Source organism: Calonectris borealis, chromosome 30 (assembly GCF_964195595.1).
Source record: "Calonectris borealis chromosome 30, bCalBor7.hap1.2, whole genome shotgun sequence".
NCBI lineage: Eukaryota > Metazoa > Chordata > Aves > Procellariiformes > Procellariidae > Calonectris > Calonectris borealis.
The window spans coordinates 637339-664728 of record NC_134341.1 but is presented as its reverse complement, the minus strand read 5'-3'; the positions used below and the strand labels follow the sequence as shown (position 1 = coordinate 664728).

The 27390-nt window shown below is 65.7% G+C and overlaps 5 protein-coding genes across 31 annotated transcripts in view; 2 read left to right on the top strand and 3 right to left on the bottom strand.

The window, feature by feature from the left end:
• SARNP (SAP domain containing ribonucleoprotein) overlaps nucleotides 1-11658 on the bottom strand; it is a 43530-nt gene extending 31872 nt beyond the window's left edge. For 9 of the 19 annotated variants that reach the window (XM_075133726.1, XM_075133730.1, XM_075133731.1 and 6 more), the window contains exons 1-9: nucleotides 11556-11658; nucleotides 10695-10794; nucleotides 10392-10438; nucleotides 9230-9297; nucleotides 7748-7799; nucleotides 4825-4898; nucleotides 4129-4157; nucleotides 3535-3560; nucleotides 2192-2260 (exon numbers count right to left, since the gene is read on the bottom strand). In XM_075133726.1, coding sequence (XP_074989827.1) covers nucleotides 2192-2260; nucleotides 3535-3560; nucleotides 4129-4157; nucleotides 4825-4898; nucleotides 7748-7799; nucleotides 9230-9297; nucleotides 10392-10438; nucleotides 10695-10794; nucleotides 11556-11591 — 501 coding nt within the window. In that variant the 5' untranslated portion in view covers nucleotides 11592-11658. Of the gene's footprint in view, nucleotides 1-178; nucleotides 1666-2191; nucleotides 2261-2283; nucleotides 3469-3534; nucleotides 3561-4128; nucleotides 4158-4824; nucleotides 4899-7747; nucleotides 7800-9229; nucleotides 9298-10391; nucleotides 10439-10694; nucleotides 10795-11555 lie in introns of those variants that run through there. The other 10 variants (XM_075133727.1, XM_075133738.1, XM_075133739.1 and 7 more) reach the window with 7 other exon arrangements.
• Nucleotides 11659-11811: 153 nt separating this feature from the next.
• Nucleotides 11812-14273, top strand: ORMDL2 (ORMDL sphingolipid biosynthesis regulator 2). Of its 2 annotated transcripts, none has more exons than XM_075133750.1 (5): nucleotides 11812-11916; nucleotides 12675-12715; nucleotides 12869-13043; nucleotides 13320-13471; nucleotides 13692-14273. In XM_075133750.1, the coding sequence occupies exons 3-5, from the start codon at nucleotides 12870-12872 to the stop codon at nucleotides 13825-13827; spliced, it is 462 nt and encodes a 153-aa protein (XP_074989851.1). In that variant the 5' UTR covers nucleotides 11812-11916; nucleotides 12675-12715; nucleotide 12869; the 3' UTR covers nucleotides 13828-14273. The 2 variants fall into 2 exon arrangements, with proteins under 2 accessions (XP_074989851.1, XP_074989850.1); XM_075133749.1 differs by having other exon boundaries at nucleotides 12618-12715.
• Nucleotides 14274-15288: 1015 nt separating this feature from the next.
• Nucleotides 15289-18375, bottom strand: DNAJC14 (DnaJ heat shock protein family (Hsp40) member C14). The gene is made up of 7 exons (XM_075133703.1): nucleotides 18282-18375; nucleotides 16715-18015; nucleotides 16526-16632; nucleotides 16286-16405; nucleotides 16023-16183; nucleotides 15815-15917; nucleotides 15289-15725 (listed from the first exon to the last, which is right to left on the bottom strand). The coding sequence occupies exons 2-7, from the start codon at nucleotides 17948-17950 to the stop codon at nucleotides 15497-15499; spliced, it is 1956 nt and encodes a 651-aa protein (XP_074989804.1). The 5' UTR covers nucleotides 17951-18015; nucleotides 18282-18375; the 3' UTR covers nucleotides 15289-15496.
• A 1425-nt stretch (nucleotides 18376-19800) lies between these two features.
• On the top strand, nucleotides 19801-23838 carry LOC142073670 (transmembrane protein 198-like). Of its 4 annotated transcripts, none has more exons than XM_075133694.1 (4): nucleotides 19801-20074; nucleotides 21129-21704; nucleotides 22145-22293; nucleotides 22813-23838. In XM_075133694.1, the coding sequence occupies exons 1-4, from the start codon at nucleotides 19810-19812 to the stop codon at nucleotides 23551-23553; spliced, it is 1731 nt and encodes a 576-aa protein (XP_074989795.1). In that variant the 5' UTR covers nucleotides 19801-19809; the 3' UTR covers nucleotides 23554-23838. The 4 variants fall into 4 exon arrangements, with proteins under 4 accessions (XP_074989795.1, XP_074989798.1, XP_074989797.1 ...); XM_075133697.1 differs by having other exon boundaries at nucleotides 22122-22293; nucleotides 22813-23012; XM_075133696.1 differs by having other exon boundaries at nucleotides 22362-22915.
• Nucleotides 23839-24036: 198 nt separating this feature from the next.
• On the bottom strand, nucleotides 24037-26315 carry PYM1 (PYM1 exon junction complex associated factor). Of its 5 annotated transcripts, XR_012670446.1 has the most exons (4): nucleotides 26231-26302; nucleotides 25522-25615; nucleotides 25259-25312; nucleotides 24668-24899 (listed from the first exon to the last, which is right to left on the bottom strand). XR_012670446.1 is itself a non-coding variant. In XM_075133701.1 (3 exons), exons 1-3 carry the CDS (start codon nucleotides 26259-26261, stop codon nucleotides 24386-24388), a joined length of 639 nt encoding a protein of 212 aa, XP_074989802.1. In that variant the 5' UTR covers nucleotides 26262-26315; the 3' UTR covers nucleotides 24037-24385. The 5 variants fall into 5 exon arrangements, 4 of the variants coding, with proteins under 4 accessions (XP_074989802.1, XP_074989799.1, XP_074989800.1 ...); XM_075133701.1 differs by lacking the exon at nucleotides 25259-25312 and having other exon boundaries at nucleotides 24037-24899; nucleotides 26231-26315; XM_075133698.1 differs by having other exon boundaries at nucleotides 24037-25312.
• Between the last annotated feature and the right edge of the window lie 1075 nt (nucleotides 26316-27390).

Sequence of the window (27390 nt, the reverse complement as noted above, 5' to 3'; positions counted from 1 at the left end):
CAGAGGGCTAACGGAGGGGGAAGGGGGGGTTCAAAGCTACAGATGAGTTCACAGCCACTAACGCAGCTCTGCATTTGCTCCCTGCTCACAGCAGGTCTGAAATCCCCCTTAGCTACGATTCTCCCCCCCACGTCCCTACCCCTCCCCAAACCAATTTGAATAGGAAATGAAGTGTGGCTCCGTGGAGACAATGGTTTATTGTAAAGTTTTTGCTGCGACGCACAGTATAAAAACCTGCCAAGACACATGTAAACATTCGCAACTGCCAGGCTCCTCCGTAATGAAAAGCTATAAAGAACACCCAGGTGGGAAGCACAATACTACCAGCTAATTAAAGTAACCAATAATATTCCTCCCAGGAATGCAAGAGTGTGTTCCGCTCAGTGGGAGAAGCCACTTCTAAGCCCGTGAACTCGGCTTCCTGGTGGAGCAAACAAAAAAGGGACAGGGCGAGGCGAGCCCTGCCGCTGGACGCTGCTCCGCAGAGCGCGCGGCCGGAGCTCGCAGGGCACACAAAGCCCAGCGTCGGGCAATCTGCAGGCTAGAGCCAGCCCTGCCACCGACTCCTGACCTTGGGCAAGTCATTCTCCCCACCGGCAGGTCTCCATCTGTACGACGGGGAGCCGCTCATTAGTGTACAGCGAGCTGCGTTTGCTGGTGAACGGCTCGGGGAGATCGGACCTCGCGCTTGGGTGGTTTCAGGGTTTTGCCACGTACAGGGGCCACAGCGCAAGCCGGGAAGCCCGCTCCTTCCATAAGCCCCGGCTTTATTAACCTGCAGCCACACAATCCTACCCAGGGAAGGCCACGGCCATAAACACTGACAAGGCATATATTCCTCCTGAAAAATGGGAGCTCCTAGTGACAGGGTTAATGATGTTTGAGCAGCCTCTCACCCTGAGCTCCACATATCCCAGCTTTAATGCACTGGCCTCCTTCCCCCACCCCCAAAGGGACAGGAGAGGGAAGGGGGGGGGAACAGCGACCTCCAATGCCAGATATTTTCTACATCAGTGAATTCCCAGGGCCAGTGGAATAAAGCAGAACACTCGTTCGTGGAGAAACAGGCAGCAAAAAAGGTCAAATCCATCCCCCCGAGGAGGAGAGGGGCTTATTTCACAGGGATGGAGAGAAGATGAACCTCCCCTGGCTCCTACCCTTTTCCACATCGAGAGGAGAGGTCTCCATGCCAACATTATCCAGCTGTTATAGCTGGACAATTCTTTTTCACTCACCACTATTTCTGAACAGTGCTGCAGCACAAGGTTCGTTACAGCCCAGAGAGGAAAAGGCTATTTTTGTTTGGGAAGCGCACAGGATGTCGCATTCATCCCAGAGTATATATTTATCCTTTCTTCTGTTTTCCCCAAACATGCTAAATTCATCTCCTCTCCTGTTTGCTAGAGAACACATTTAGGCGAGGGATTATCGCACCGATAAGCACGCCATTCTCCGGCACGTTTACTCCAAGCACGCCCGGGGCTCCCCCCAGCACGTTCAGCGCCCTTCAGCAAAGCCCACCCTTCCAGCCGGAGACGAGCTCCATCTCCTGCCCCACCGACAGACCCCCAAGTCCGCTCCAGCACGTGAAGGCTGAGCTGAAACAGTTGCTAGCTATGAGGACCAGAAGAGGGTTACGCGCAGAAGCTCGTGTATATTTCTCCCCTGGAAAAAATAAATAGCTTTAAGACCAAATCCATCCCCCAACAAAGCTCATCTCATTTGTACTTCAAAGAGTTATTTCCTACCAGGGAGCTCTGGACACCTTCTCTTCAGAGAGCTCATTACCTTGGTCGTTACAGACTGGGCTCCTACCCCAGCCAGAAACGTGCACTTACACAGCGCGAGTCAAACGCCTGAAAACAACCCAATTACGCAGCCCGCTAAACGGTGGCTCTTCCCATATTAGAATCTGGATGAACAATCTTAAAATTCCACACCTCCATTCAGCAGTCGTAACTCTCTCAAAGCCGTATCAAGAGTCACATGCACAAAAACAAACAGGAGGAAAGATGAAGGAAACAGTGTTGACAAGACTCCCCCGGGGCCCGGGGCCCACGCCGCTGCATTGATAACGAGATGTAAAACCTCCAGCAGCACCAAGGCTTTGAACGGTCACGGCACGCTACGAGCTGCAGCACTGGGCTAATCTGGAGGTGCAAAGAGTGTCCTGGAGGCCAAGGCACCTTACCTTCTTGGAGAGCGAGGAGACATTCAACCCAAATCTTTGAGCCCTTTCCTTTAATTTATCCATGTTTACCTATAAAGACATAGGAAACAATTTATATTTTTTCTTAAAATCACCACCACTCAAGTTGCAGGGATAGAGATAAGGCCGCCTCCTGGAAAAGCCTCCCGGAACAGACCTGTGCACGGCGATCAGCCCCCGGGAAGACTCCTCTGGCGCTGTGCTGCACGGACATCCCGCAGCAGCGGCTCCTGCCAGCACCGAGGGCCGCAAAACAGAACCCGCGTCCCAAAGGAAGCAGCCAGATGCTGCCAGTCGCCCCTTCGCTTCCTCAAACCGGCCAAAGGATAAACACCCCAGGTGCTGCTCCCCCTCCCGAAGGAGCGGTTGTTTCAGGCGGTTACTGTGAGCCGCCTGTACCTGGCACCTTTCCTGCAGCAGTCGGGTCACCACAAACAGAAAGTAAACAGCCCCAGAGGCAACGTCCTAAAAGCTACCACTGCTGTCTGGCTGCCAGAGGTTTAAGAAGCCATTGCTGCACCCTCATTCTTCCAAAACTATTCTGTCACACCTAATCAGGTCCCCAGACCAAGCAGCTTCCAGCACATCGCCCAGCCTGACTGGTTTCCCAGAGAGGCAACAGCCACCGTTACGGCACTTATCCCTAACGAACCCGGACTTTCAGGGACAAGCCTTCCACCGTACGCAGTTCTGCAGAGGAAACCCTGGTGCTGTTCTGCCTCGCAGATGTTCATGCAAGATCTTTTACGCTCCTGGCACCAGAGAAACCTATAACCTTGCCTGGTGACAGACCTTGTCTTGGCTTAACTCCGTTCCGCTCCTCCTCAGCCGAGCGTGCACACGCCGAGCCGGCCGCCCAGCGTGACAGAGCTCTCAGCCCTGCACACTTCGGTGCCTCCTGCTTAGACCTGGAAGTCTAAGACAGGCAAAGCAGCCTCGGCCTGCAAACGCAGAGTAATTTACTACAGCTCATTCGTCATTTCCATTCCTGAAGCGTAACTCAAGCAATCCAAAAAAAGCCGAGAACGAAAATCGGGCCTACAGAAAAAACGCCAAATATCCGTCTTTGTTCCTTCCAGCATTTCATTCTAAGATCGGCCCGTCTGAGAAAACCGTCGTAAGAGGCAGCCTCAGGGATGGGATCCCACCAAGTTCAGCGCAGGCACGACATCCAGGCGGGCTACGCCATTAACGCTCACTCCACGAACATTGCTCCTGGACCATTTTGGTAGCTTACCCCTGCAGACAGGAACCTCTTTCTACAAATTACAACACGTGTTAAGGGCCTGACCAGCAGTAACGCAAGAACAAGAAGCATTTCTTACCGTGGGTTTGCTGTCTGCAGAGAGGCCTGAAATGAGGAGGCAAGAAGAAGAAAACCCAGTTAGAGAACAAACATCAGGAGCAGCATCTGATCTAAAAGGAGGCGCAGCAAAGTCACAGCGCTGCCCGAAGCAGCCCTGCGCCCATCCCACCGCAGACTGGACCTCAGACTTCCCACCCCAGAAGAACTGCTGTCCCGTTTTTCCCAGCTTCTATCTCTGCTCACTACAGCATCAGTCTCCCAATTTTTTTTTCACCTTCAAATCAGCTTCCCCACCCGCAAAACTGCTGCCGCCCCACCTCGCCAAGTCAGCTTTGGCAGTTGAACCTGGCGTTTTATGAAGCCAAAGGACGTCTGGCGCTCTGTTCAAGGATGCCACAGGAAGATTTGGCTAGTGTCTTTCCGTTGTGCTTAGAAGTAAGAGACGCCGGAAAAAGCGTCTGAACTACCAAGGGAACAAAACGTGTCCTTTTCTTCCTGATTCTACAATTCCCACTCGGAGCTCCTGGGTGCAGCTAGGAATTTTTTTTTTCCAGGAATAATTAAATATTTGCAGTAAGGTCACTCCACGAATTGTTCTGCTTCACCTCCTCACCTTTAGTCGAAACTGTGGCCAAACCAAACCTGCCGAAGGTAAACAGAGGTTAGTCAGAGACTCGGGCAAAGATAAGGTCAGCTAGTACCTGACACGTCAAGTCTGACGTGTGAACTTCTCCTTCAAATACTTTTCATGAGTGTACTTGAGTAAAAACTGGTTTGAGGGCAAGATTAACTGGAACACGCTATTACTGGCTAATGTAATTACTGCAGCAACTCCTGCGCTTACTCTGCGTACAGCGATTCCCCACTTTCTTCATAAAGCCAACCTCAAAGTCCAGAAAGCTAGTCGGACCACCCGCAGTTCACCGGTTTTCCCTTTTATTGCCCTGTCTTTCCAGAATAACCGTGAGAAACTTCACCGGTATCTTAGCCCAAGCAACCAGCAAAGCATGCAGCAAGCACTCCACAGTCAGACACAGCCCAAATTGGACAGGGGGTCTCCTGCCTCGTGAGGAGCACCACCTCCCCGCCGGTGTAACACAGCACGTGTCTGCAAAGCCTCCAGTGAACCTGTCCGCCCTTTGTTCAGGCTGGGGGCGACCCCCACCTCATTTTTCAGACCCCTCCACCACCCGAGCGCAGCACAGAGCCACGTTCACCTCACACCAACACAACCTGCCACTGGCAGACGTGTCCAGAGAGGTCTCCTCCCAAGCACGAAGAGGGGAGAAGGCTCCAAGCGTAGACTCACCGAGCTGCCCGCGCTGCCTTCTTGCTCTCCAGGCTCACGGGCACGTTGAAGCGTTCAGCCCTCTTCTGCATTCGCTGGAGGAGGGAGAGAAAGGAACCAACTGAAGATTTGAAGGGTACAGAAAGGAGGTTCTGCAGATGGAGAGGGGCACACAAACTCAACACGTGGTGGGCTGACGCTCCAACGCGCCCTGCTAGACCAGCAGCGCAGTCTGGAAAGGGGAACCCCCCCTGCACCCGCAGGTAAAGGGAGAGATGGTGCAGCCACCTTCCGTGGGCTCGTGCCATCCAAGAAGCCTCCCCACAGCCTCCAGGACGTACGCTTGACCAAAAGGCGCTCTCACGGTTCTGATAAACACAGGCCTAACAAAAAAATCTAATAAAAAAGGTATGCTGCTGCTCCGCTGCTCAGGAAGCATTCCTAAAGGAGAACGTGCCGAAAGAGAACGGGACCGGGGAGCTGACAGAGACGGGCGACTATTTTAAGACGATACAAGGCTGCAACTGCGCTGGGGGCTGGCGTGCCAGCACGCAGGCTGGAGCGCTGCACACCTCGCCCAGGGACGCCCTCGTGCCAGAGGGAAGGGAGCGGCGCTCCTGGCAGGGACTACACAGGGAGCGGCCCCGACTCCCCTCCCGGAGGCAGGAAGCGAGCGCTAGGCACAACCGGCTTCGGCTGATTTGCAAGGAGAGAGGCAAACAAGATTTCCTTTTCTTCCCCCCTAAGCAAAAGGCCAAATATGCTAGAAAAGGGGATGGGGGGGTGTTTGTTTTCAGGGAACTTACTTATTTGGCACAAGCCTTTTCACAAGAGACCAACACTATTCATGCCGTTGGCTCAGCCTTGCAAGCAGGGTTTGCCATTAGCAGTGCAATTCAAGACGAAATTCAGCTACGTAGAAAGGACTCGGCCTGCTGCCCTTGCTGCAGGCAAGGCTGGCCTGGCTCAGAGCACGCTGCCCCGGGCACGGAAAAGCTTGGAAACGTCGGAAGTGCAAGGGTTTGCACCTATGAGCATTAAATCCCCTTAAAAGCTTAAGGGAAATATTTAACATTTTATTATTACACAAGGGCCCAAAAATGTGTTTGGTGTTTTAAAGGTTAGAGAAACAGATATTATTTTAATGGAAACATTTACTTTAGCCAAAAGCACAGTGAGGAGCGTAATAAACATGTGCGTCAAAACATAAATGTTTAGAAAAGATGGATTAGGAACACCACTCCTAACGTGTCAGTGCTGAGGAACTTCTACTCAGCTGAGTAGAAAGAATAAAGACAGGGAAGTGTACCACGCGGGTCAAAGCATATTTCCTTATTCTTTCTGACACTTTGAAGAATATCCAGAAGAAATACCTGAAGAGGCAGCTTCTGAAAGGACTCTCGACGACAGACAAGCCATGCCAGATCAGAGCAAAGGCTCCACCACCCCAGCATCCCCCGAAGGTGACTGCTGCGGTCGGACGGGTGGTCTGCCTCCTTTACGCCCCCCCAGACTCCAGTAATCACGGCAAGCCACTGACTGAATTTCAGGCTGCGCTCACATCTGCATTTGTTTATCCCTGATGGTCGCCTTTCCTAGGCGTTTGTCTCCTCGCTTTTTGAACTCACCTGTATTTCTAGCACCTGTAACAGCCCAGCATTCAATTGTGCTTTGTATGGGAAAATAACTCCCTTTTATCTTCAAAAACTATCTACGACATAATTTTGCTGAGACCTGATTCGCACTCAATCAAAACAAAAAAGTGGATTTCCTGCGAATAGGTTCGGCAGAATTTGGAGAAAAACAAAGGGCCAGAGCGTAACTTCAGCCAGTTCGCTTAATGAGCTCCTTAACCAGCTACGGCCAAGGGCGGCCCCGCATCGCAGGGGACATCGCTCCTTCAGCAACACTTCCAGCTCCCACCAGGTACTGTTTCTCCTCATTACTCCTTCACTGAGGTCATAATCCTCCGCTTGCGACATCACCCTGGTTGCTGTGGAAATGATCGCGTCCCAAACAGAAGATTAAAACTCTAAAGTAGCGGTGAACAGCAGGGAGACAGGAATCATGTTTTCATAGGGATTTCTTTCTTATGGAACACGAGCAAAAAAATAAGGGGGAGGATTAGAGAACCACAATCAGATTCCTGAAACTCAAAGTTTCGCAAAGTTTTCCCAGAGGAATCGGCAGCTTCTAAGTGTGTTTGTTTTAAATAAGCCCAGCAAATGTAAGAGACAAAGTTAGGGAAGATAAAGATGAGATGATCCGTTAGCTCGTATCAGTTCCTCCCCGATTACTCCCTGAAGCACATCCCCAACAAAGCTTTGTAGTTTTACGTGTCTGAAGCGATCGGGCTTGCAGCGAGTCCCGAGGGACAGGGATGTGCCACGGCCCGGCGAACTCCGCAGCGGAACTTTTCATGTTCGCAATAGCAGGAAACGCAATTTATACACCAGAGTCGTAACAGAGGCGGTTCAAGTCCACCGGCCTTTATCATCCAGAGCAGAGGATGCTACGGGGCAAAGTCCATCTTTGTCTGCGATGGAACGACGCCCCAGGAACGACGCCCCAGGAACGACGCCCCAGGAACGACGCCCCAGGAACGACGGCCCTTGTCGCTGCCGAGGTGGAAATATTGAGGTAGGGTCAATGGTGGTTGGTGGCGGAAAGCAACGGCAGCGAGCAGCAGGGAAAGAGGCATTAACGGACAACTGAGAGAAACGTTCCTTAAGATCTAGCGTCAAAATGAAACGTGCCATGGGGTCACCACCCTGCCAGGTCACTCCACAGCCAGCGACCGGTCATTAATATAAAATCAAGTTAAAATAAAGCAGGTTTACAACGGAAACACTGACACAGCCCCAGCAACAGACAAAAGAGACTTTGAATGAAGTGCATACGGAAACCGACACCTCGGAGGATGAAGTAGCAGAAGGAACCTTACCTCCATCTGTGATATTTCTGACGTTATTTTCACTACCTTCTTTTCCGTAATCCTAGAGGCGTTGGGAAAGAGAGAAATCGGTCAGAACAGCTCCCGCTACTTTTGCAGGCATGCCCCAGCGGGAGGGTATCGGGGTCCTCCTCCCAGCCACCCGTCTCCGGCAACACCACCACCGCCTGAACTGAGGGCCTGTTTTTGAAGCAAGAGCAGCCACAAGCCAGCATCCCCCTTACGAGGGCAAGTTTAGAGACAGGCATCGATGCTAAAGTGAAGTATGAAGCCTGTGAAACTTATAACCGAAGTCCAGGGTGTGTCAGGGGCAGGAAATACACGACCCAGCAAAGGCGCAGCCGTGGGTTCTCCCACGAGCCTACCTAGTGCCTTGAGCACTCCCGAATTCCTTTGGCAATGATGGGAAGCAAGCTGGAAAAGACACAAGAACCAGCCACGCCCTCACCCATTCTCTACACAGGCTTGGAGAAATAATTCATTTCGTTTAAGGCAAGAGAAACGTTCTGCAATTTTAGCGGGGTGCTGCAGATGCGTCTCAAAGTGCCGGGTGGATATTTCAGCAAGCGGCCGCAGACCTACGCCCCCGAGAATAACACCCTGCCCATCTTAAGGCTCTCAACAGTAACATTCAGCTCTTGTTAGAAGCCCAAAGCCTCGACTGCAAGCCCCGAAGAGCTTTATTCCTTTATGGCCCTCAAACACAAAGGATTGTTCTGTTCTAGTTCATGGGACAGCCACAGGCAACTTTCCCCAGGTCAGCACCAGCACCCCGAGCCCAGGCTCCATTTCAAACACACACTTCCTGAACAATGCGCAGCTGACAACAGCGAGACCTGTAAAAAGACTGAACGAAAATATAATGGAGTGGGCGTGCTCCAAAGTTTATGCTCCGAAAACAGAGCTCGGGCTCGAGGGGGAAAACAAAAGAGGAAGAGACAAAGTTCGGAAGTTCCCAGGCTAAATGAAATAGCATCCTCCTCCTCCAAACAACTCCCATAAAACAGTGGGTCACAGCCAGCCTCATTAAGGTCTCCCATTTAGAAAAATGCACTGCTTTTGTTCCAGATTCCTGGACAGGTTTCTCATTTTATGCCCTGAAAGGTAGTAATGGTTTAATGGCACTTTCACAGGAAGCAATTCTGCCTGGGAGCTGGGACTTGGCGCTCGCCAGCGCTGCCGGCGCGGCTCGGCGGGCTCAGGACGCCCCCTCCTGCCCACGGGCCACCGCGGGCCCGGCAGCCGCGAGCCCGGGCTCGCTTCGGGCTCGCCTCGTCCTTCCAGCAGCCAGGCGGGCAGGCAGACCGACCACCGCGTTATCGCGCAGGGACGAGGCGAGGGCCACAATCCTGCTCCAACACGTGCGGCGACCACCTTTCAGCCCAAACTCCGAAACGGGGCTGCGCGAAGCTTATCGTCCCCAGCCCCCGCGCCCCGCGGGTTCGCTTTGCTCTGCTCAGAAAGGATAGTTACACGTCAGGCGATTTTACAGGAGGCTCCTCTACTTTGACGGGCGGCTCTACCGGCTTCGGCTCTTCTTCCTGCAAGTCAAGGAGTTGAGAGGAGGTCAGATAGGAAATACTCCGGCCAGCTGAGCCAGAGAGAAACACCACAGCGGGGACACTGTCGGGTCTTTCGGGTTCTCACTGGTTTAAAAGGCACACTCCTGTAATCCAGCCTGCACGTATCCAACGGTTGCTGTATTACGTGTTTAATCGGGCCACTACGGCAAGGTTTGCAGCAAGAAGTAACGTTACGTGCTCGCAGCCTCAGCCTGGCGGGGTTTGGACACCAGCCGTTACGGACGCAGACTCTTGGTTTATCCAAAGTCTAACGCCTCACCAGAAAGTCTGGCCTTCACAAGGCTGAGGAAATAACTCCAGCACGATGTTCTCCAGCCCGCAAGCGGGGCCAGCAAGGAACATCCAAACTACACAGCGCTCACGCTCGACACCCAGCGCGACTCTGGTAAGACCCATCTCGCTTCTCACCAAATGCTTTTTGCGAAACTGGGGAGAAATCTCCCATATCCTCCACCCCTCCCTGCAGGGCACGCGCTGGCCAAGAGGCAGAGAGCCCGACAACTGGGAGAATGGGTTTCCGCTGGTGTTTTAAGCACAAAGTGCTTCCCCAGGTCGGATCTCCTCACCTCCCTCAGAACAAACTCTCCTGCTTCAAGGCTCGCTCCCACAGGCCGCCCAGCCCAGCCCTGCCAGGGCACCAGCTGGGCAACTTTTTCTTACAGGTCCTTTTTTAACAGCAAACCACACTCCAGCCACATTTGCTGTTCAGTTCGAGACAAAAACCTCAGGGCGATGCGGTGTGAATCCTGCTGAACGCGGACGGAACGACCCCGCTCTGAACTGGCAACCAGGCACCCTCTGCCAGAACCCCCCCACTCTGTTCTGCAGGCTCACAGAGCGACATCGAGCCTTTGCAGTAAGAAACGGCGGGTTTAGACCCAACTAGGAACAACAACTGTGCTTTAAAATTAGACACGGCTTTAAAATTAGACATGGCCTCGTCCCTCATGCACGGAGCCGCCACGCAGCCTCGGGAGGTCGCACGCCGCCCGGCAAACCAGAAGCCCCTGCACAGGCCGCCGGCAGGACAGGCTGCCCAAAAGAAGACTTACCTCTATTTCTTCTCCCAGGACGTCTTCTTCATTTGCTTCTTCTTCAGCTGGAGGGCAAAACAACAGAGCGATTGCAGTAGCAATTACTTCAGTAGCACCTCTGCCTCCTCAGGTGAAGTCTGCTGTGAGAGTTTTACTCGGGAAAGCGGGAAGCAAAGGCAGTCACAGCAAAGCACACAGACCAGGGCTCTTCTCTCTCACCCAGGAGTTCCACGCGAACAAAAGCGGAAGCCCAGGAGATCTCTCACCACCGACAGCCCCGGGAAGGAGCCCCCCAACACCCCACCCCGCTCAACCACCCACCGTGCTCCTCCAGGTAAGCCTGGAGCCTGTTGATCAGATCCTGCTTGTTGCCTTTTGCTTCCAGGCCGCGGGCCAGGCACTCCTGCTTCAGTTCAGCCAACTGCGTAACAGAAGGAGCTCCCAGTTAGCGCGCGCGGTTCGCTCACGTGCCCGCCGAGAAACAAACGAAGAAAGAAATTAAAAAAGCATAGAGATAAGCCGAGACAATTTGCTTTTTTAGGAGCCGCGAAGGCTGCCTCCTCGTGTCAAACCCCAGCCGCGCCCCCGGACTGCCCGGTTTTCCCCGGATAACCGGGTTCTCCCACCAGCCCCGAGGCAGGATCACCCTCCGGCGCCGACACAGCCCGGGCCACGCCGCCGCGGCCCGCCCCCGCCGCGACCGAGGCCCCCGAAGCGGAGGGCGGCCGCGGTGCCCCGGCGAGCCGGCGCAGCCCCGGCACCCCGGGCGGGCAGCGGCGAGAACGCGGCTCACAGGCGAGGATAAGGAGGACCCGGGTACGCGGGGTGACCGCCGCAGGCCCCACGCGAGGCGGGGGATCCTCCCGGGACGGTCCCCGGGCCGCGGGCGGGGGCGGCCGGCGGAGCTCTCCCATGTGCGTGCGGGGCCGGGGAGGAGCCGGGACGGCGGGGCCGGGGCGGGGGAGCGCGGCCCCGAGGGGCTCCCCGCCGCAGGGACGCGCCGGCCGCCCCCGCAGGCCGCGGCTCCGGGCAGCGGCAGGCGCTGCCCCCCGGGCCGGGCCCGGCGAGACCCGGCGGCGGGAGCCCGGGGCCCCCCCAGCTGCCCGGGCAGGGCCAGGCCGCGGCGCTCCCCGGCGGGGCCCCCGCTGCAGGAGCCCGAGGCCGCGGCGGCTCGGCCGGTACCTTCAGCTTATGGAGCTCCACGGTCTCCGCCGCCATCTTGTCGCCCCCGCAGCCCGCTGCCGGCCCCGCCCCCGCCGACCGCCTATCGCCCAATCAGCGTCGCGCTTCCTGGACCGGCGATTTCAAACCACTTCCCAACACCGCCTCTCGCGACTGGCCAGTCCTCACCCGCGCCTTCCGCCCGCTATTGGCCTGCCAGCGCGCGAGGGGCGGGGCGGCGTTGAGCGACGGGCGGAACGACCAATGAAAGCGGGGAAACCCTGCGGAGCGGCCAATGGAGTGAGCGGGCCGGGAGCGCGGACTTCCTGGAGACGAGTCCGTGGGAGGGCAGGGTCCTGGCAACGGCCGCGGAGCCGCGGTGGTGGGCCGGGGGGAGCCGGGCTGGGCTGTGCGGGCCGGGGGGCTGCGAGGGGCCGGGGGGAGCCGGGCTGGGCTGTGCGGGCCGGGGGGCTGCGAGGGGCCGGGGGGAGCCGGGCTGGGCTGTGCGGGCCGGGGGGCTGCGAGGGGCCGGGGGGAGCCGGGCTGGGCTGTGAGGGCCGGGGGGCTGCGAGGGGCCGGGGGGAGCCGGGCTGGGCTGTGCGGGCCGGGGGGCTGCGAGGGGCCGGGGGGAGCCGGGCTGGGCTGTGAGGGCCGGGGGGCTGCGAGGGGCCGGGGGGAGCCGGGCTGGGCTGTGCGGGCCGGGGGGCTGCGAGGGGCCGGGGGGAGCCGGGCTGGGCTGTGCGGGCCGGGCCGGGGCGAGGGGGGTCGGGGGGGCTGCGAGTGGCCAGGGGGGACCCGGCCGGGCCGTGGGGGCCGGGGGGCTGCGAGGGCCCGGGGGGAGCGGGGCCGGGCCGTGGGTGCGAGGCCGTGGCGGCAGGGCCGGGCCGCGAGGGGAGCAGGCGTACCCGGCCCTGGGCACAGCAATATTCCCCCGGAGGGGAGGGATCTGCGGTCGTTTCCCGGCCCCACGCGTGCCTTAGGGCCGGGGAGCGTTTTGCCTCCCTGCCCGGTGGGGAAGCAGCACGGGGCGAGCACCAAGGGAGAGGGGAGCCCCGTTACGGGGCGGTTCTTCCTTTGTTCCAGCGTTCCTGGTGACGAGCTCCTTTCTTTTCTCCTTGCCCTTGCGTTCCTGTCCTTAAGGCTGAGATGCAGCGTCGCTAACGAGGGAGCTGGCGTCGGAGGTGCGTTGAGGTTAAGCACTTTGGGAAGGCCGGGCTGAGAGGTGCTGCAGGAAGACGGTGGATCTGGGGCTACGCTGGCTGGGTTCGGAATTGCAGAGATTTGGGAAAACCTCTCTGAGGAGACCTCTGGAAGCCTCCGTTTGTCTGCTCCAGGATGAACGTCGGCGTGGCGCACAGCGAGGTGAACCCCAACACGCGGGTGATGAACAGCCGGGGGATCTGGCTGGCGTACGTCATCTCCGTGGGGGTCCTCCACGTCGTTCTCCTCAGCATCCCGTTCTTCAGCATTCCTGTGGTCTGGACGCTCACCAACGTCATACACAACCTGGTTAGTCAAAGCTCGACCCGCTTGTCTCCCAGGGCTGGAGAACACGCAGGCTGGCCTTCGCTGGCTACGGATCCGTGTCCCCGGGCTACAAGGAGGCCCCCAGTTGCTGCACGGCACCGAGGGAAGGGCTGGGGGGTTGGTGCTGCGGGGGAGCTGTAGCTGATAAAAGGTCGTTAGCTCGGGAAACAACTGTGACAAGGGACAAAGCACGTTTCTGTCCCAGCAGCAGATTGTCCCGGGCTTGCTTTACATCTCCTGTCCCCTTGGAACCTGCAGGTCATGTACTTGCTGCTGCACACGGTGAAGGGGACCCCCTTTGAGACCCCGGACCAGGGCAAGGATCGCCTCCTCACGCACTGGGAGCAGATAGACTACGGGACGCAGTGCACCTCCTCGCGCAAGTTCCTCAGCATCTCCCCGGTGGTGCTGTGAGTGCCGCTGGACGAGGCGGGAAGGCGCCGGGGGGGCTCAGGAGGGTCTCTAGGGCGGGCGGTGGGACCGCTGTTGGCACAGCCGCCCTGGCACGGGTGGGTTCCCCAGCTGCGAGGTGCTGTTTTGTACGGAAGGCACCCGAAACCCCCCCAACGCGGGCGGAGGGGAGGGTGGGAGCGGCCTGGAGCTCAGCCGGGGTCTCCCTCTCTCCCCCAGGTACCTCCTCACCAGCTTTTACACCAAATACGACCCCGCGCACTTCGTCATCAACACGGCCTCCCTGCTCAGCGTCCTCCTGCCCAAGCTGCCCCAGTTCCACGGCGTGCGGGTCTTCGGCATCAACAAGTACTGAGGCCCAGCGCTTCCAGCGGAGAGGCAGCGGAGCCGGGGGACGCAGAGGGGACGCCGGAGCGGCGTGAGGCACCGGCGGGAGAGCAGGGGTGAGGCGTGAGGAGGGCTGGGCGCGGGGCAGGCACCGCTCCGGCTTTTCGCCAGGGTTTTAGCAAGGTTCCTCCGTCTCAAAGGGGCTCCTCGCTCGGGCTTTCTCTCTTTGGTGGAGAGAGGAGCGCGGCCGAGCGGCGCGGAGCGCGCAGTCGTGTCACACGTGCACGTTTCCTTCGAGCTAACCTCCACGTAACCACGCAGAAAGCACCTGCGAGGGGAGAACTGCCTGGGGGGAAGTCACCCACCGACACCTCCCTCGTCCTTGTGTTTTATGTGTTTCCACCATAATAAAGAACTTACAGCGACTGGAGCGGCATCCTCGCGGTGGGACCAGCCGCGGCTCGCCCCTCCCCACACAGACCAGCCAGACTTCTTCAAACCGTACTTTTAATTTAAGAAAAGTGATAAGAAAGAGGTACGCTACCATTTAAAACCCAGCTGCTCTGTTCTGGGAGTACAGAAAGGTCAGCGAAAAGCAATCGTGGCCCACAGCAGCCCTTCTCGGGGCGTTTCAGCTCGGCCAAGCCCCCCCCGAGCTGCCGGCTCGGCCCCGCTCGGGCGATCTCGGCCGGGGAGCCTCGCGCAGCCCCCAGGGCTGTTGCTCCCCGCTAAGGACGGGCGCAGCCGCCGGTCCCGTGCCCGGCCCACGGCTCGGAGCGAACGCTAAACACTTGGCCAGGCGCCGGGCACTCACACGCGTCTCGGCAAAAGCCGCTCGTGATACAACTCCGGATTTCAGCAGAGGCCCGTAACCAGCTCCTGCCTCCTGACTTCGCTTTTTTTTTAAAAAATAACGAGCTGCTCTTCGTCCCCAGCACTGGGGGAGGGGGATGAGGGTCCCTCGAGCAAAGCTGAGGCAGGAAAACCAAAACCCGCACAGCCAGAGGCGTGGGGGGGCCAGGCAGCAACACCAGGGTCCCGGCGGGGCAGCGCCGCGCTGCGAGGAGGAGGAGGAAGAGGAGCGCAGCTAACGTACGCGGCTGTATTAATAGAAAGGGGATTCACGCGGTAATAAATAGATCTGTACGAGCAAAAAGGAGCAAGCTGCTTAAAAAAAAAATATGCAAACGTGCTGGCAGAGGCTGCCCGGCCGCAGCTCCTCGGGGCGAGGCGCAGCCGGGGGGCTCGCGTGAGCCCCTCCAACGGCCCCGGCAGCTTTGGCCCCGCAGCCGCGCCTGAAGCAGCAGCAGCTTCTTGGGGGGGGCTTTGGGAAGGGACCCCGCGACGCCGGGGCCGGACGCGGCTCCCTTCCCTCTGGAGCGGCTCCAGCAGCCGCGTCCCCGGGAGCTGCAGAGGCGTCACCTGAACGCGTACAACGACCCTGAAGAGATCCGGCGGCCGGGCCGTCCGTCTGTCCGTCCCGGCCCCCGCCTGCCCCGCACCCCGCCGGGCTCTTTGGTACGGCTGCCTCCAATGCGCAGCTCCCCCTGCTCGCGTTGGCCACGTCAGCCCACAAACTCCCTGGTTACTTTTAAATATAGACTTTTTTTAAAAAAAAAAAAAATAGATTGTTTTTTTATTCGAAAGAGCCCTTTTGGTGCCCAGCAGAGCGCCGTCTGCCCGGCCCCGCGCGCCGCTCAGCGCTGGAACGGCCGACGCACCTTCTTCCGCCTCTTGTGCTTCGCGTCGCCCTTGGGGGCAGCGCCCTCGCCCCTCGGGGGCACCCCAGGGGAGGCTGCGGCGCCCGGGGGGGCGGGGGGCGGCGGGAAGGGCCCCCCGGGCATCGGTCCTGAGCTCCCCTGAAAGACGCGGGTGAAGAAGTCCTGCAGGTCGGCGGCCGAGGAGGGGCTGCCCTTGGAGGCGCTCCTGCGGGGGGAAGGCGGGCGTTTGGGGGGGCCCGTCCGAGCTCGGCGCCCCCTGCGTTCCCCCCCCACCGCTCCCCCGTGGGGACTGACCTCTGCCGCCCGCCCGGCCCGGCGCTCCTCGAGCCGAAGGAGATGTGGTAGGGGACGCGGTGGGTGTCCGGGGAGATCCCCACGCGCTGGCAGCCGGCCCACTCTGCCGAGAGACAGGCGGCCGCCGGTCACACCGCCCCGGCAAGGGCGCAGGGGTGACGGCCGGCGGCACCCGCGCGGTCTGGGGGCTCGGGGAGGCGGCACCCACCCGTGATGTCGTAGATCTTCCCGTCCATCATGGCGAAGTAGGTGATCTTCAGCCCCAGCAGGCTGGACTCGGCCCAGAAGTCGCCCTCCTCGGCGGGGTGCAGCTCGCCGCACTCGGCGCAGTAACGGGCGCTGAGGGGGTCTCGGTCCATCTCGAACCTCCTGCGGCGAGGGTGGGCGTTTCCGACCCCTGCTGGCTCTGCTCCCCGCTCCCCTCGCCCCCTCCTCGCTTTGGGGACCCCCGGGCGCGCCGCCGGGACCTACTTGTGCTTCCCCTGGCACTTGCTGCACATCATGGTGTTCATGGCCTCCTTCAGGTCGTCCTGCAGCCGGCTCAGGAACTCGCTCATGGACCTCGTCAGCTCGCTCTCCGCCATCCGCTTGCTGCGGGGGGGGAAACCGGGGTCAGACCCTGCCTGTGGGGGGGCCGGCACGGGGCAAGGGCAGCCCCGGCACCCCCAAACCCTCCCCGTCCCCTCGGACGCCCCGGCTGGGCCCACTCACATCTCGTACTCCTTCCTCCTCTCCGGGCTGCTGACGATGTCCCAGGCCGCCCGCAGCACCTTGAACGCCGCCTCCGCCCTCGGGTGCTCGTTCTTGTCCGGGTGGACCTGGGAGGAGCAGGAAACCTCAGCGCCGCGTCTCGGGGAGGGGGGACACCCACTGCCCAGAGCCCCCCTGCCGCCCACGCACCAGCACGGCCAGCCGGCGATAGGCCTTCTTCAGCTCGGCGTCCGACGCCGTTGCCTCCACGCCCAGCACCTGGAAGGGGTTCAGCTCCTCCTCGGGCACCTCCGCCATGGCCAGCAAGCGGCTCACCTCCTCCCCGGAGCCGGCAGCGGGAGCCCCCCCGTCGGAGCCGGCTCCCACGTCCCCCGGCCCGCTTGTCCGACCCCCCCCGGGCGCCCAGGGGGGAGCTCGCCGCCTCTGCAGCCAGTCCCAGAGGTAGCGGCACGTCCGGCTCTCCCCGAGGAGCCCCCACGTCCTGCGGAGCACGGCCGCGTCCAGGAGCGCGAGGAGCCGGGCCGCCCGCTGGCTCCTGCCCAGCCGATCCGCGCCGGCGGCCAGCGCGGCAGCGCCCACGCGCCAGCAGAGCCGCAGGCTGCCCAGGAGCAGCATGAGGAGGAGGAGGAGGAGCGCGCAGAGCATCCAGAGCAGGCGGAGGAAGAGCCCTGCCCCGGCCCGCAGCCACCGGGCCGCCCTCAGGGAGCCGCTCCGGGCCCGCTGGCCCACCCGCCGGCCCCAGCTCCGCACGCCGGCCTGCGCCGAGCCCAGGTCGCGGGCGCCGAGGCGGCAGCAGGAGCAGAGCAGCCGCCCGCCGGCCTCCGCGCCCAGCCTGCGCGCCTGGGCCAGCGCCGCCGCCAGCAGCCCCCGGCAGCCGGCCAGCTCCTCCGCCAGCCCCGGCGACTCGGCCCCGTCCCCGCGGCTCCTCTTCCGCGCCAGCCGGTGCCGCTTGCCCGCGCCGGCCTCGCGCCGGCCGCCCTCCTCCTTCTCCTTGGGGGCCGAGCGATGCCTCTGACGCCTCCGCGTCCTCCGGCCCCCCTTCCCCGCGCCGTCCTCGCCGGCCCCGTCCTCCTCGCCCTCCTCCTGCCTGCGGGGCAGCGGCGGCACCGGGGCAGCGGCGGCCCGGTTGTGGCAGGTGAGGCTGCAGGATGCGTCCCGCCGCTCGGCCGCGGGGCTCGGGGGGGCGGCCGGCGGCCCCCGGCAGCGGCAGGAGCACTCGGGGCCGGCGGGGCTCGGGAAGGGCAGGTCGTGGTCATCGTCCTCGTCCTCCGGGCCGGTGGCCGGCGGCCGGCCGCAGCTCCCGTTCCAGGCAGCGCTGTCCCCCGCGGGGCGGCCGCCCCACCCGTCCTCGGGCGGCTCCCGGCTCCAGCCGGGGCCGTCGCCTCCTTCGGCCGCAGCCGCTTCCCGGTGCCGGAGCTGCTCCATCCCGGCGGCCCCGCGCCGCCCCGGTGGCCCCGGCCGGGCCTAGGTGACGGCCATCCCGCCGGGCCCTGGGAACGAGAGCGGAGTCAGCGCGGCCCGGGCGACCCCGCACCGGCCCCGGCGACCCCCCCGGCCCAGCCCCGGGTGCCCAGGGGACACCCACCCCCCCGGGGACGCTTCTAGGCCGATTTCGGGGGATTCCACCCCAAAGGCGCTGCTCGGGGTCCCGCCCCGGCCCCGCTCGGCCGCCGCCGCCTGCCCCCGGTGCGGCCCCCCCCGCTACCCCGGGGCTGGCGGGGACCGGCGGGGAGCCCGGGGGCGGTCGGGGACTCACCGCGCCGGTGCCGGTGCCGGTGTCGGTGTCGGTGTCGGTGCCGGCGGGGGGGGGGTCGCCGCCGCCTCCCGCCCCCCCCCGGGGTCCCTCACCCGCCTCACTTCCGCCTTCCGCCCGCCCGCCGCCGCCGCCACCTCCCACTTCCGGGGGCGGGGCCTGGCGCGGGAGCGTCGTTCCCTGCGCCCCGCCCCTTAAAGGGGCAGCACCGCCTCCCCGATAAGGCCGCGGCCGCCCCGGGCGGGACCCGGGCGTCCTGCGCTGACCCCGCGCACAAAGCGCCTCTGTCCCGGCCGAGGGGCCCGGGCGGGGGCCGCGGCGTCACCCACGCGGGACCCCGCCCCACGCCGGTCCCCTCCCGGCCCCACAGGAGCGGCCGTGCCCCACAGCACTCGCGGGGCGGCGGGGCCTGCCCCACGCGGGTCCCGGCCCCACCGCGCAGCCCGGCCCCACGCGTGTCCCGGCCCCACGCCGGGCCCCTCCCGGCCCACAGAAGGGCTCCTGCCCCGCAGCCTCCCGGGTCCCGCCCTCGCCCCTGCCCCACGCCGGGACACGGTCCCGCCGCCCACCCGCGACCGCAGCCCCCGCCCCGCGCCGTGTCCCCGCCCTGCCCCACGGCTCGGCCCCGGCCCCGGCCCCGGCCCCGCGCGGGACCCCCCGGCGGCCCCTCCCCGGCCCCGCTCCCGGTCCCGCCCCGCACCGCCCCCGGCCCCGCTCCCGGCGGAGTCTCGGCTCCGTGGCCGGGCCGGGCCCCACCGCGACCCCCGGGACCGGCAGCGAGCGGGTGAGTCCCGGGGCGGGGCGGGGGCGGCGGGGCCCGAGCGGCGCCCCCCGCCCGGAGCCCCTCCCGCCCCCTCCGGCCCCGGCCCCCCGCGCCCCCCGCGCTCCCGGTGCTCCCAGTGCGGCAGCCGCGGGCAGCGCCGCCCCCCGCCCCGTCCCCCCAGCAGCTCCCAGTGCCCCCAGCCCGCTGTCCCCCAGTAGCTCCCAGTTCCCCCTCCCAGTACTCCCAGATCACTGTCCCCCAGTAGCTCCCAGTTCCCCCTCCCAGTGCCCCCAGCCCGCTGTCCCCCAGTAGCTCCCAGTTCCCCCTCCCAGTACTCCCAGATCACTGTCCCCCAGTAGCTCCCAGTTCCCCCTCCCAGTGTTCCCAGATCACTGTCCCCCAGTAGCTCCCAGTTCCCCCTCCCAGTGCTCCCAGATCACTGTCCACCAGTAGCTCCGAGTTCCCCCTCCCAGTACTCCCAGTGCTCCCAGATCACTGTCCCCCAGTAGCTCCCAGTTCCCCCTCCCAGTGCTCCCAGCGCTCGCAGCTCACTGTCTCCCAGTAGCTCACTGTCCCCCAGTAGCTCCCAGTTCCCCCTCCCAGTGCTCCCAGCGCTCGCAGCTCACTGTCCCCCAGTAGCTCCCAGTTCCCTCTCCCAATGCCCCCAGCACCCGCAGCCTTCCCCACCCCGGCAGCTCCCCACAATTTCCAGTGCCCCCAGCCCAATCCTCCCGGTAGCCGCCAGCCCCCCCTGCCCAGTTCCCCCCGATGTGCCCCCCCCGCGGCGCCGCTGCCAGATGCGGGTGGGGAGGGGGTGGGTGCTCACCCACCGCCCGCAGAGCCTGGGGGTGGGCGGGGGGCGCAGCGGGGGGCTCAGCACCCCACCCCCCCCAGCCCCGCAGCCCCCGGGCGATGGAGCCCGGCGCCCCCCCCGCGCCCCGCTGCGCCCTGGAGCCCCGGCCCCCCTACGAGCCCGTCCCCGCCGCCCTCTGCGCCCTCGGTGCCCTCTTCGGCGTCGTCTGCGGCTGCTTCGGTGAGCGCCGGCGCGGCTGGGGGGCACGGCTGGGGGGCACGGCTGGGGGGCATGGATGGGGGGCATGGATGGGGGGTACAGCTGGAGGGCATGGATGGGGGGTACAGCTGGGGGTACGGCTGGGGGGCACGGCTGGGGGGCACGGATGGGGGGTACGGCTGGGGGGCACAGATGGAGGGCATGGATGGGGGGTACAGCTGGGGGCACGGCTGGGGGGCACGGCTGGGGGGCACAGATGGAGGGCATGGATGGGGGGTACGGCTGGGGATACGGCTGGGGGGCACGGCTGGGGGGCACGGCTGGGGGGCATGGATGGGGGGTACAGCTGGGGGTACGGCTGGGGATACGGCTGGGGGCACGGCTGGGGGGCACAGCTGGGGGGTACAGCTGGGGGTACGGCTGGGGGGCACAGCTGGGGGGTACAGCTGGGGGGTACGGCTGGGGGGTACGGCTGGGGGGCATGGCTGGGGATATGGCTGGGGGCACAGCTGGGGGGTACGGATGGGGGGCACGGCTGGGGGCACGGCTGGGGGGCACAGCTGGGGGGTACAGATGGGGGGTACGGCTGGGGGCATGGATGGGGGATACGGCTGGGGGGTACGGATGGGGGCATGGATGGGGGGTACGGCTGGGGGGTACGGCTGGGGGGCACGGCTGGGGGGCACGGCTGGGGGGTACAGATGGGGGGTACGGCTGGGGGCATGGATGGGGGGTATGGCTGTGGGGCACGGATGGGGGGCACGGATGGGGGGCACGGATGGGGGGTACGGATGGGGGCATGGATGGGGGGTACGGCTGGGGGCACGGATGGGGGGTACGGATGGGGGGCATAGCTGGGGGCATGGATGGGGGGTACGGCTGGGGGGCACGGCTGGGGGGCACGGATGGGGGGCACGGATGGGGGGTATGGATGGGGGCATGGATGGGGGGTACGGCTGGGGGCACGGCTGGGCGCCAGGGCACGGCCACGGGGCACGGCCAGAAGGGATGACCCAGGGGACGCCGCGGGGCACAGCCGGGGCAGCTCCCGGTGACACCCCCGTGCCCGCGCCAGGGTACCGCTGCTTCAAGGCCATCATGTTCCTCTCGGGGCTGCTCTTCGGCTCCATCGTCATCTTCCTCCTGTGCTACAAGGAGCGGGTGCTGGAGATGCAGCTGAGCCTGGAGGCCAGCGCGGGCATCGCCCTGGGCATCGGGCTGCTCTGCGGGCTGGTCACCATGCTGCTGCGCAGCGTCGGGCTCTTCACCACCGGGCTGCTGCTGGGGCTGCTGCTGGCCACGGCCGCGCTGGTGGCGGCGGCGCCGGTGCTGCCGCCGCCGAGCCCCTGGGTGCCGGCGGGCAGCCTGCTGGGGCTGGCGCTGCTCTGCGCCCTCCTGGCGCTGCAGTGGCCGAAGGCGCTGACCGTCCTCTCCACCGCCGTCTTCGGCGCCGCCGTCGTCGTCGTCTGCGCCGATTATTTTGTGGAGGCGCTGGCGCTGGTGCTCTACGTCTACGACCGGCTGCGGCTGGCGCCGGCGGGGCCGCTGTGCTGGCACAGCTGGGTGGTGCTGGGTGCCTGGCCGGCGCTCAGCCTCCTCGCCGTCCTGCTCCAGTGGAAGCTGACGGCTGACGGCTTCTCCCACACCGACGGTGAGCGGGGACGAGGGGGGGGCTCAGGGGGCACCCCCTTCCCGGCCAGCTCGGGGGTGCCAGGCGGTGGGAGCACCCAGGGGGGCAGCGCGGGGGGTGTCCCAGCACGTGGGTGAGCGCAACGGCTGTGGGATGGTGGGGGCGAGGATGGGGGTGGGGTGGGGATGGTGACCGAGGCGGCAACGGGGACGGGGATGATGACAAGGATGGGACCAGGAAAGAGATGGGGACGGGGGCGTGGGTGGCGGTGGCAGCGGTGGGGAGGGGGGGATTGCAATGGGGAGGGGGACGGGACGGGGATGGAGGAGATGGCGATGGAGACGGTGAGGGGAACGGCCACGGGGAAGGAGATGGGACAGGGATGGTGGCCATGGGGATGGGGACAGAGGTGTCACCGGGGCTGGGGACGCGGGGCAGGGCTCAGCCCCCGCTCCCCGCAGTCATCCTCAGCCGGCGGCAGAAGCGGCTGCAGCTGCTGCGCATCCGGCAGAAGGAGGCCAAGCGCCGGCAGAGCCTGGCCCCCCCCGAGGGCACCTACCGCCGCAAGCCCCCCCCCGTCAAGCGCTACGCGGGCGACGTGCTGGCCCCGGTGAGTCCGCGCCCCGGGGGGCCCGTGCCGGCGGCCGCGGGGCCGCGCTGACCCCCGTGTCCCCCCAGAGCTACATCCGGAGCCTGCGGGACCGGCAGCTGGAGAGCGGGACCGCGCCGGGCCCTGCCGCCGCCCCCGGTGCCGACTGCGGCCCCACCGCGCCCCCGCCCCGCCGCCGCCCCTGAGCACCCGCGCCCCACCGACGTGCCTTGGGGGCACCCGGGCCCCCCACTCCCATAGTGCCTGCCCCTTTAAATAGGCAAATGAGATGCCATATGCCCCGCCCTCCCGAGGGTGTGGCCATGGGGAGGCGGGGCTTGAGGGCACGTGCGTGTTGGGGACCCCCAGGGGCTGGGGGGGGTCCCCCCGGTGGTGGGGCCTGCCCCACGGCCTGCCCCCTCGCCTGCCCCACGGAGGGGGCCCCTGGGGGGCAGCCCTGACCCCACGCCCCGGCTCCTGCCCAGCCCCCGGCGCCGGAGGAGACCCCTTAAAAATAAAGCCCCCCTTTTATTTTTGTAGGACCTACCCAAACACTGTGCACGCACCATGGGCCCAGCCCAGCTCCCCCCTCTGCTGCAGAGGGTCCCGAAAGCCTTAACCCCACCGCGGGGGGGTCTCCCTGGCCCCCCAGCCCTGCCCTGCGCCCCCCGAGGGACCCCGCGCGTGGCTTGTACCGGGGCTGCCGCATTAAAGAGCATCGCGGGGGTCCGGCGCGAGCCCCCCGGTACCAGAGCTGTCCCCTGCGGCCGGAGGGGAGGGGTGAGGGGGACGCGGGGGGCGGTGGGGACACCCCAGATCCCCACCTGCGAAGAAGAGGGTCCTGCCGGCGCAGGGGGCCGTGGTGGCCACGGGGGGGATGCGCCGGGGCCCCCACCGGGACGAGCCTCCCTGCGTCTGATGCCGCGGGGGCGCCGGGGCGGACGCGGGGCCGTGAGGGTGGGGGTCAGCGGGTGCCCGGCCCCAGGACGTGGCCGATCTCGGAGCCACCGCCGTGCCCCGGGGCGTCCCCTCCGTCCCACCTCGGCCCCGGCCTCGGGCAGCGCCGCGGGCACCAGCGCCCGCCCTGTCCCGGCCAGGGGGGTCAGGGGGACCCCCCCCAGAGCCCCTTGTACTCCCCCCCAGCCCTGCAGCGTCCGCTCCTGCGTCCCTGGGTTGGGGGATCCTCCGCGCCACAGCCCCGGGGAGGGACACGCCCCCGTTGGCACCCCCGGGGGGAGCACCCAGCTGGGGGGGGCTCGGGATACCCCAACATTCGGGTGACCGGGTGCCCGCACCTCGTGGCCTCGGCTATCTCGGCTGCGCCAAAGTCGCCTGTCGGCTGCTCCCGCCCTTCCTGGGGGGCAGCAGGGACCCCCCACCCATGGGCCCGGCGGAGGGGTCCGTGGGGCCGCGCCGGGGAGCGGAGGGGCCTTGCCCGGCGGCTCCCAGGGGAGCGGGGAGGACTCTGGCACCTCGTCCCCTCCGCGGCGTCACCCGGGAAAGGGGGGGCACGGCCGGGGGGTCCGGCCTCCCCGCTCCACCACCAGCTCCTGGGACACGAAGGGGGGTTTGTCCCACCCCGCTGTCCCTGCGGCACCGTCGTGGCTCCTCCGGTGGGGCTGGGTGCGCGGGGGGTCGGGGCGAGAGCCCCCCCCGTGCCCCCATCGCTGCCCACCCAGTGCCCCCATCGCAGCGCCGGGGCGGGGGCCGGGCTCTGCCGTCACCGCGTCCCCCGCAGGGAAAGGCAGAAGCGAGCTCCCGGCACCGGGTCACTACTGCAATTTTATTATTGCATGATTTTTAAAAATAAAGGAAGAGAGAGGCCGCAACACAGAACACGAGGGGCTGGGAAAGATCGGGCAGGGGGGCCGCTGCCCCGCCCTGGACGCAGCACGGCCCCGCCCGGCCCCACCCCAAATAAAATTAAAAAAAAAGGAGAGAGGTATTTGAGAGTCGCCGGGTTCCTAACACCGAGAGCTGGGAACAACTGTTCTGGAAAAAAATAACCGACAGCACCGGCCCAAACCCAACCCCCGGGGCCGGGCGCTCGGGCCGGGGACGCCGCCCGCGCCCCCCCGAGTCCCCGCGCCCCCCGAATCCCCCCGCCCGCCCCTTACAAGTCCAGCTCCAGGTCCCGCAGTTCCTCCTCCAAGGCTTTCCTCCGCCCCAGCTTCTCCAGCTGCTCTTTCGTCGGCTGCTTTATCTCCCCCGAGTCGAGCCGCTGCTGCAGCTCCTCCACCTGCCGCAGCTTCTTCTTCAGGTTCTTGATCTTCTTGCTCTTCTCCGAGGCGGGGGCTTCCCCCTCGGCGGGGGCCCTGGCGCCGCAGGCCGGCTGCGGCGCGGCCGCCCGACTGTCCCCCGGCGGCCCCTTGTCCCCGCCGCCGCCCCCCGACAGCGAGGCCTTCTCCAGCGCCTGGATCAGTTCGTCTGCCTCCCGCTCGCCCTTCTCCTGCTGCTGCTTCCTCTTCTCCTTGCGTTTCAAGTTCCTTTTCGCCGCCTTGGACAGTCCCGTCTCGCCGCTCTCCGCCTTGCCGGGCTGCTTGCCGGGCTGCGCGGTGGCCTCCAGGCTCAGCCCCGGGGGCAGCTCGGGTTTGCTTTTGAAAAACTTCACATATTTATTCTCGTACCTGCACAGAACGAGAGCCCGTGAAGGCGCCTCTCCCCCGCCGTCCCTCCGCAGGGCCCCGGGATGGTGCCGAGGACCCCGGCGCGGCGCCAAAGACCCCATCGCCAAACCCCGGGAACGCTCAGTGCCTCCAGCAAAACCTCCGACGCGGAGCAGCCCCCACGTGGGGCTCTCCCCCAGGGCCGGGGGGGGCCCGCGGGCCACCACGCCGCGGCCGAGCGGCCGCCCTCGGAGCGGGTCACCGCTGCCGAGCTCCGCGCCCCGGCAGACGCCTCCGCTCGGGATCCTCCTCGCATCCGCGGGACAGCCCGGACCCGCACGGCCACCCCGAGGGGGACGGGGGCGGGAGTCGATACGTACCGGCAGGACACGGCTTATGGGGGAAGGGTGAGGGGGTCGGAATTGCTCGGGCACCTGGAAAGAGACTGAGACCTCAAGACGTAACCCGGCGCGCGCAGCCCTGGGAGCGGCGGGGCCGAGGTCCGGGGTGCCTGGGGGCGGGACGGGACGCTCCGGCAGCTCCGCTCCCCTCTCGCGGCGCGGCAGACCCCAGCCCCGGAGGGGGAGCCCCCCTCGGCCCGTCAGGGGACCCCCCTTTTCCCCTCGCCGCCTGCCCCACTTACACCGGCACCTCCTCCTGCGGCACGTATCCCTCCTTCACCCGCCGCTGCTTCCGCCAGGTGCCGTCGGGGCGCTGCGTGGAGGCGATGTACTTCCCTGCGAGGCCAAGGCGCCGTCGGCTGGCGGCCCCGGGGCACCCCACGCACCCCACGGGGACCCCAGGACACCCCACAGAGCCCCACGGGGACTCCGGGAAACCCCACAGAGCCCCACGGGGACCCCGGGACACCCCACAGAGGCCCCGGGACACCCCACGCATCCCACGGGGACCCCGGAACACCCCACAGAGCCCCCGGGACACCACACGCACCCCACGGGGACCACGGGACGCCCCACAGGGACCCCGGGACGCCCCACGGGGGCCCCCGCCCCGCCCCGGGACACTACAGACACCGGGGTGGGGGGACGAGGTAGGCCCAGCCCCACAGAGACCGGCAAGGGGGGGACAGACCGGGCCCAGCCCCTCAGAGATGGGGCCGCGGCCCAAGCCCACAGGGAGAGGGGAGCCCCCGCCACAGGGACAGGGGACGGGGCCTGCCCCACAGAGACCGGGGAGAGAGCCGGCCCCACGGGCACCGGGGGGCGCCTGCCCCACAGGGGCCGGGGTTGGGTCCCGCCCTGCGGATCCGGGGGGGGCAGCAGCCCCACGGGGGCCGGGCCCAGCCCCACGGGAGCCGCCCGCCCCACGGCGCCGGGCCGGGCCGCACTCACCGGTCTCGTCAGTCACATAGGGAGTCGCCATCTTGCGAGCGCGACACACTTCCGGCCTCCCGGCCCCGCCCCGGAAGTGGTGGCGGCGGCGGCGGCCGGGCGCGGCTGCCGAGGGGCGACGCGGAGCGGGCGGCCATTTTGTTTTTAAAGGGACAGCGCCCCGTCTGGGGGCCTCCCGGCAGGCACCGGGGGAGGGCCCCCCCCCCCCCGGAGGTGCGAGGTTGCCACGGCGACCCCCGGCTGGGGGTTTGGGGCCCGGGGGGCCAGGCCGGAGCCCCCCGCCCCGGGGCCCATCGCCATGGCGACCGCGGCGTCCCCAGACCCCGGCCCGCGGGCCTGGACCCCGACCCTGGCCCTGGGGGGGGGTCAGGGCCGCGTCCCCCCCCGGGGGGGGCCTGGGCGGGGGGAGCAGCGGGGACGTGTGTGCGTGTCCCCCCCCGTCCCCTGAGGTTCACCCGGCAGCGCCTGTGGGACGGGAACCCCCAAACCGCCACCGCCGTCCCCGATCGCACCCCGAGATACCGCGGGGGAGGAGGAAGCGGCGCCAGCGCGGGGGGAGCGCGGCCCCCGGGCCCCCCCCCGGGATGGGGGACCCTCCCCCGGACCCCCCCGCGATGGGGACACCCCCCTCCCGGCCCCCCCGGGATGGGGACCCCCCCCGGCCCCCCCTCGGGGCCGGGATCAGCCGCCGCGGCGGGGCCGGGGCCGCTCGAGAGCCGTGTGTGTCCCCCCCTCCCCGCGACATGTGGGGGCCCGCGGGTGGGTTGGGGACCCCACGGGCCGGCCCCCCCGGGGCGGATGTGGCACCCACGGCGGGGGGGGGAGGCTTCGTTAGCTTCGTTAGCTAACGAGGCGGCAACCGCCTCCCGCCCACGCAGCCGCCACGGGGGATTTCCAGGCGGGGGGGGCCCACGGGGGACCCGCACCCCGTCCCGCTCTGCCCCGCGGGCTGCGTGGGGGCCCTTCCCTGCCCCCTCGGGGGGGCTGCCCACCCCCCCCGGCCCCGCTGGGGGGGGTCCCCCGGGACGGACCCTGCCCCGGGCCCCCCCGTCGCCCCCAGCCCGGGTTCGGGGAGGAAACGGCGGGGGGGGGGGGCGGGCGTGGGTGTGCACGGGTGGGGGTGGGCGTGCGCGGGGACCCCCGAGCAGGCAGGGCAGGAG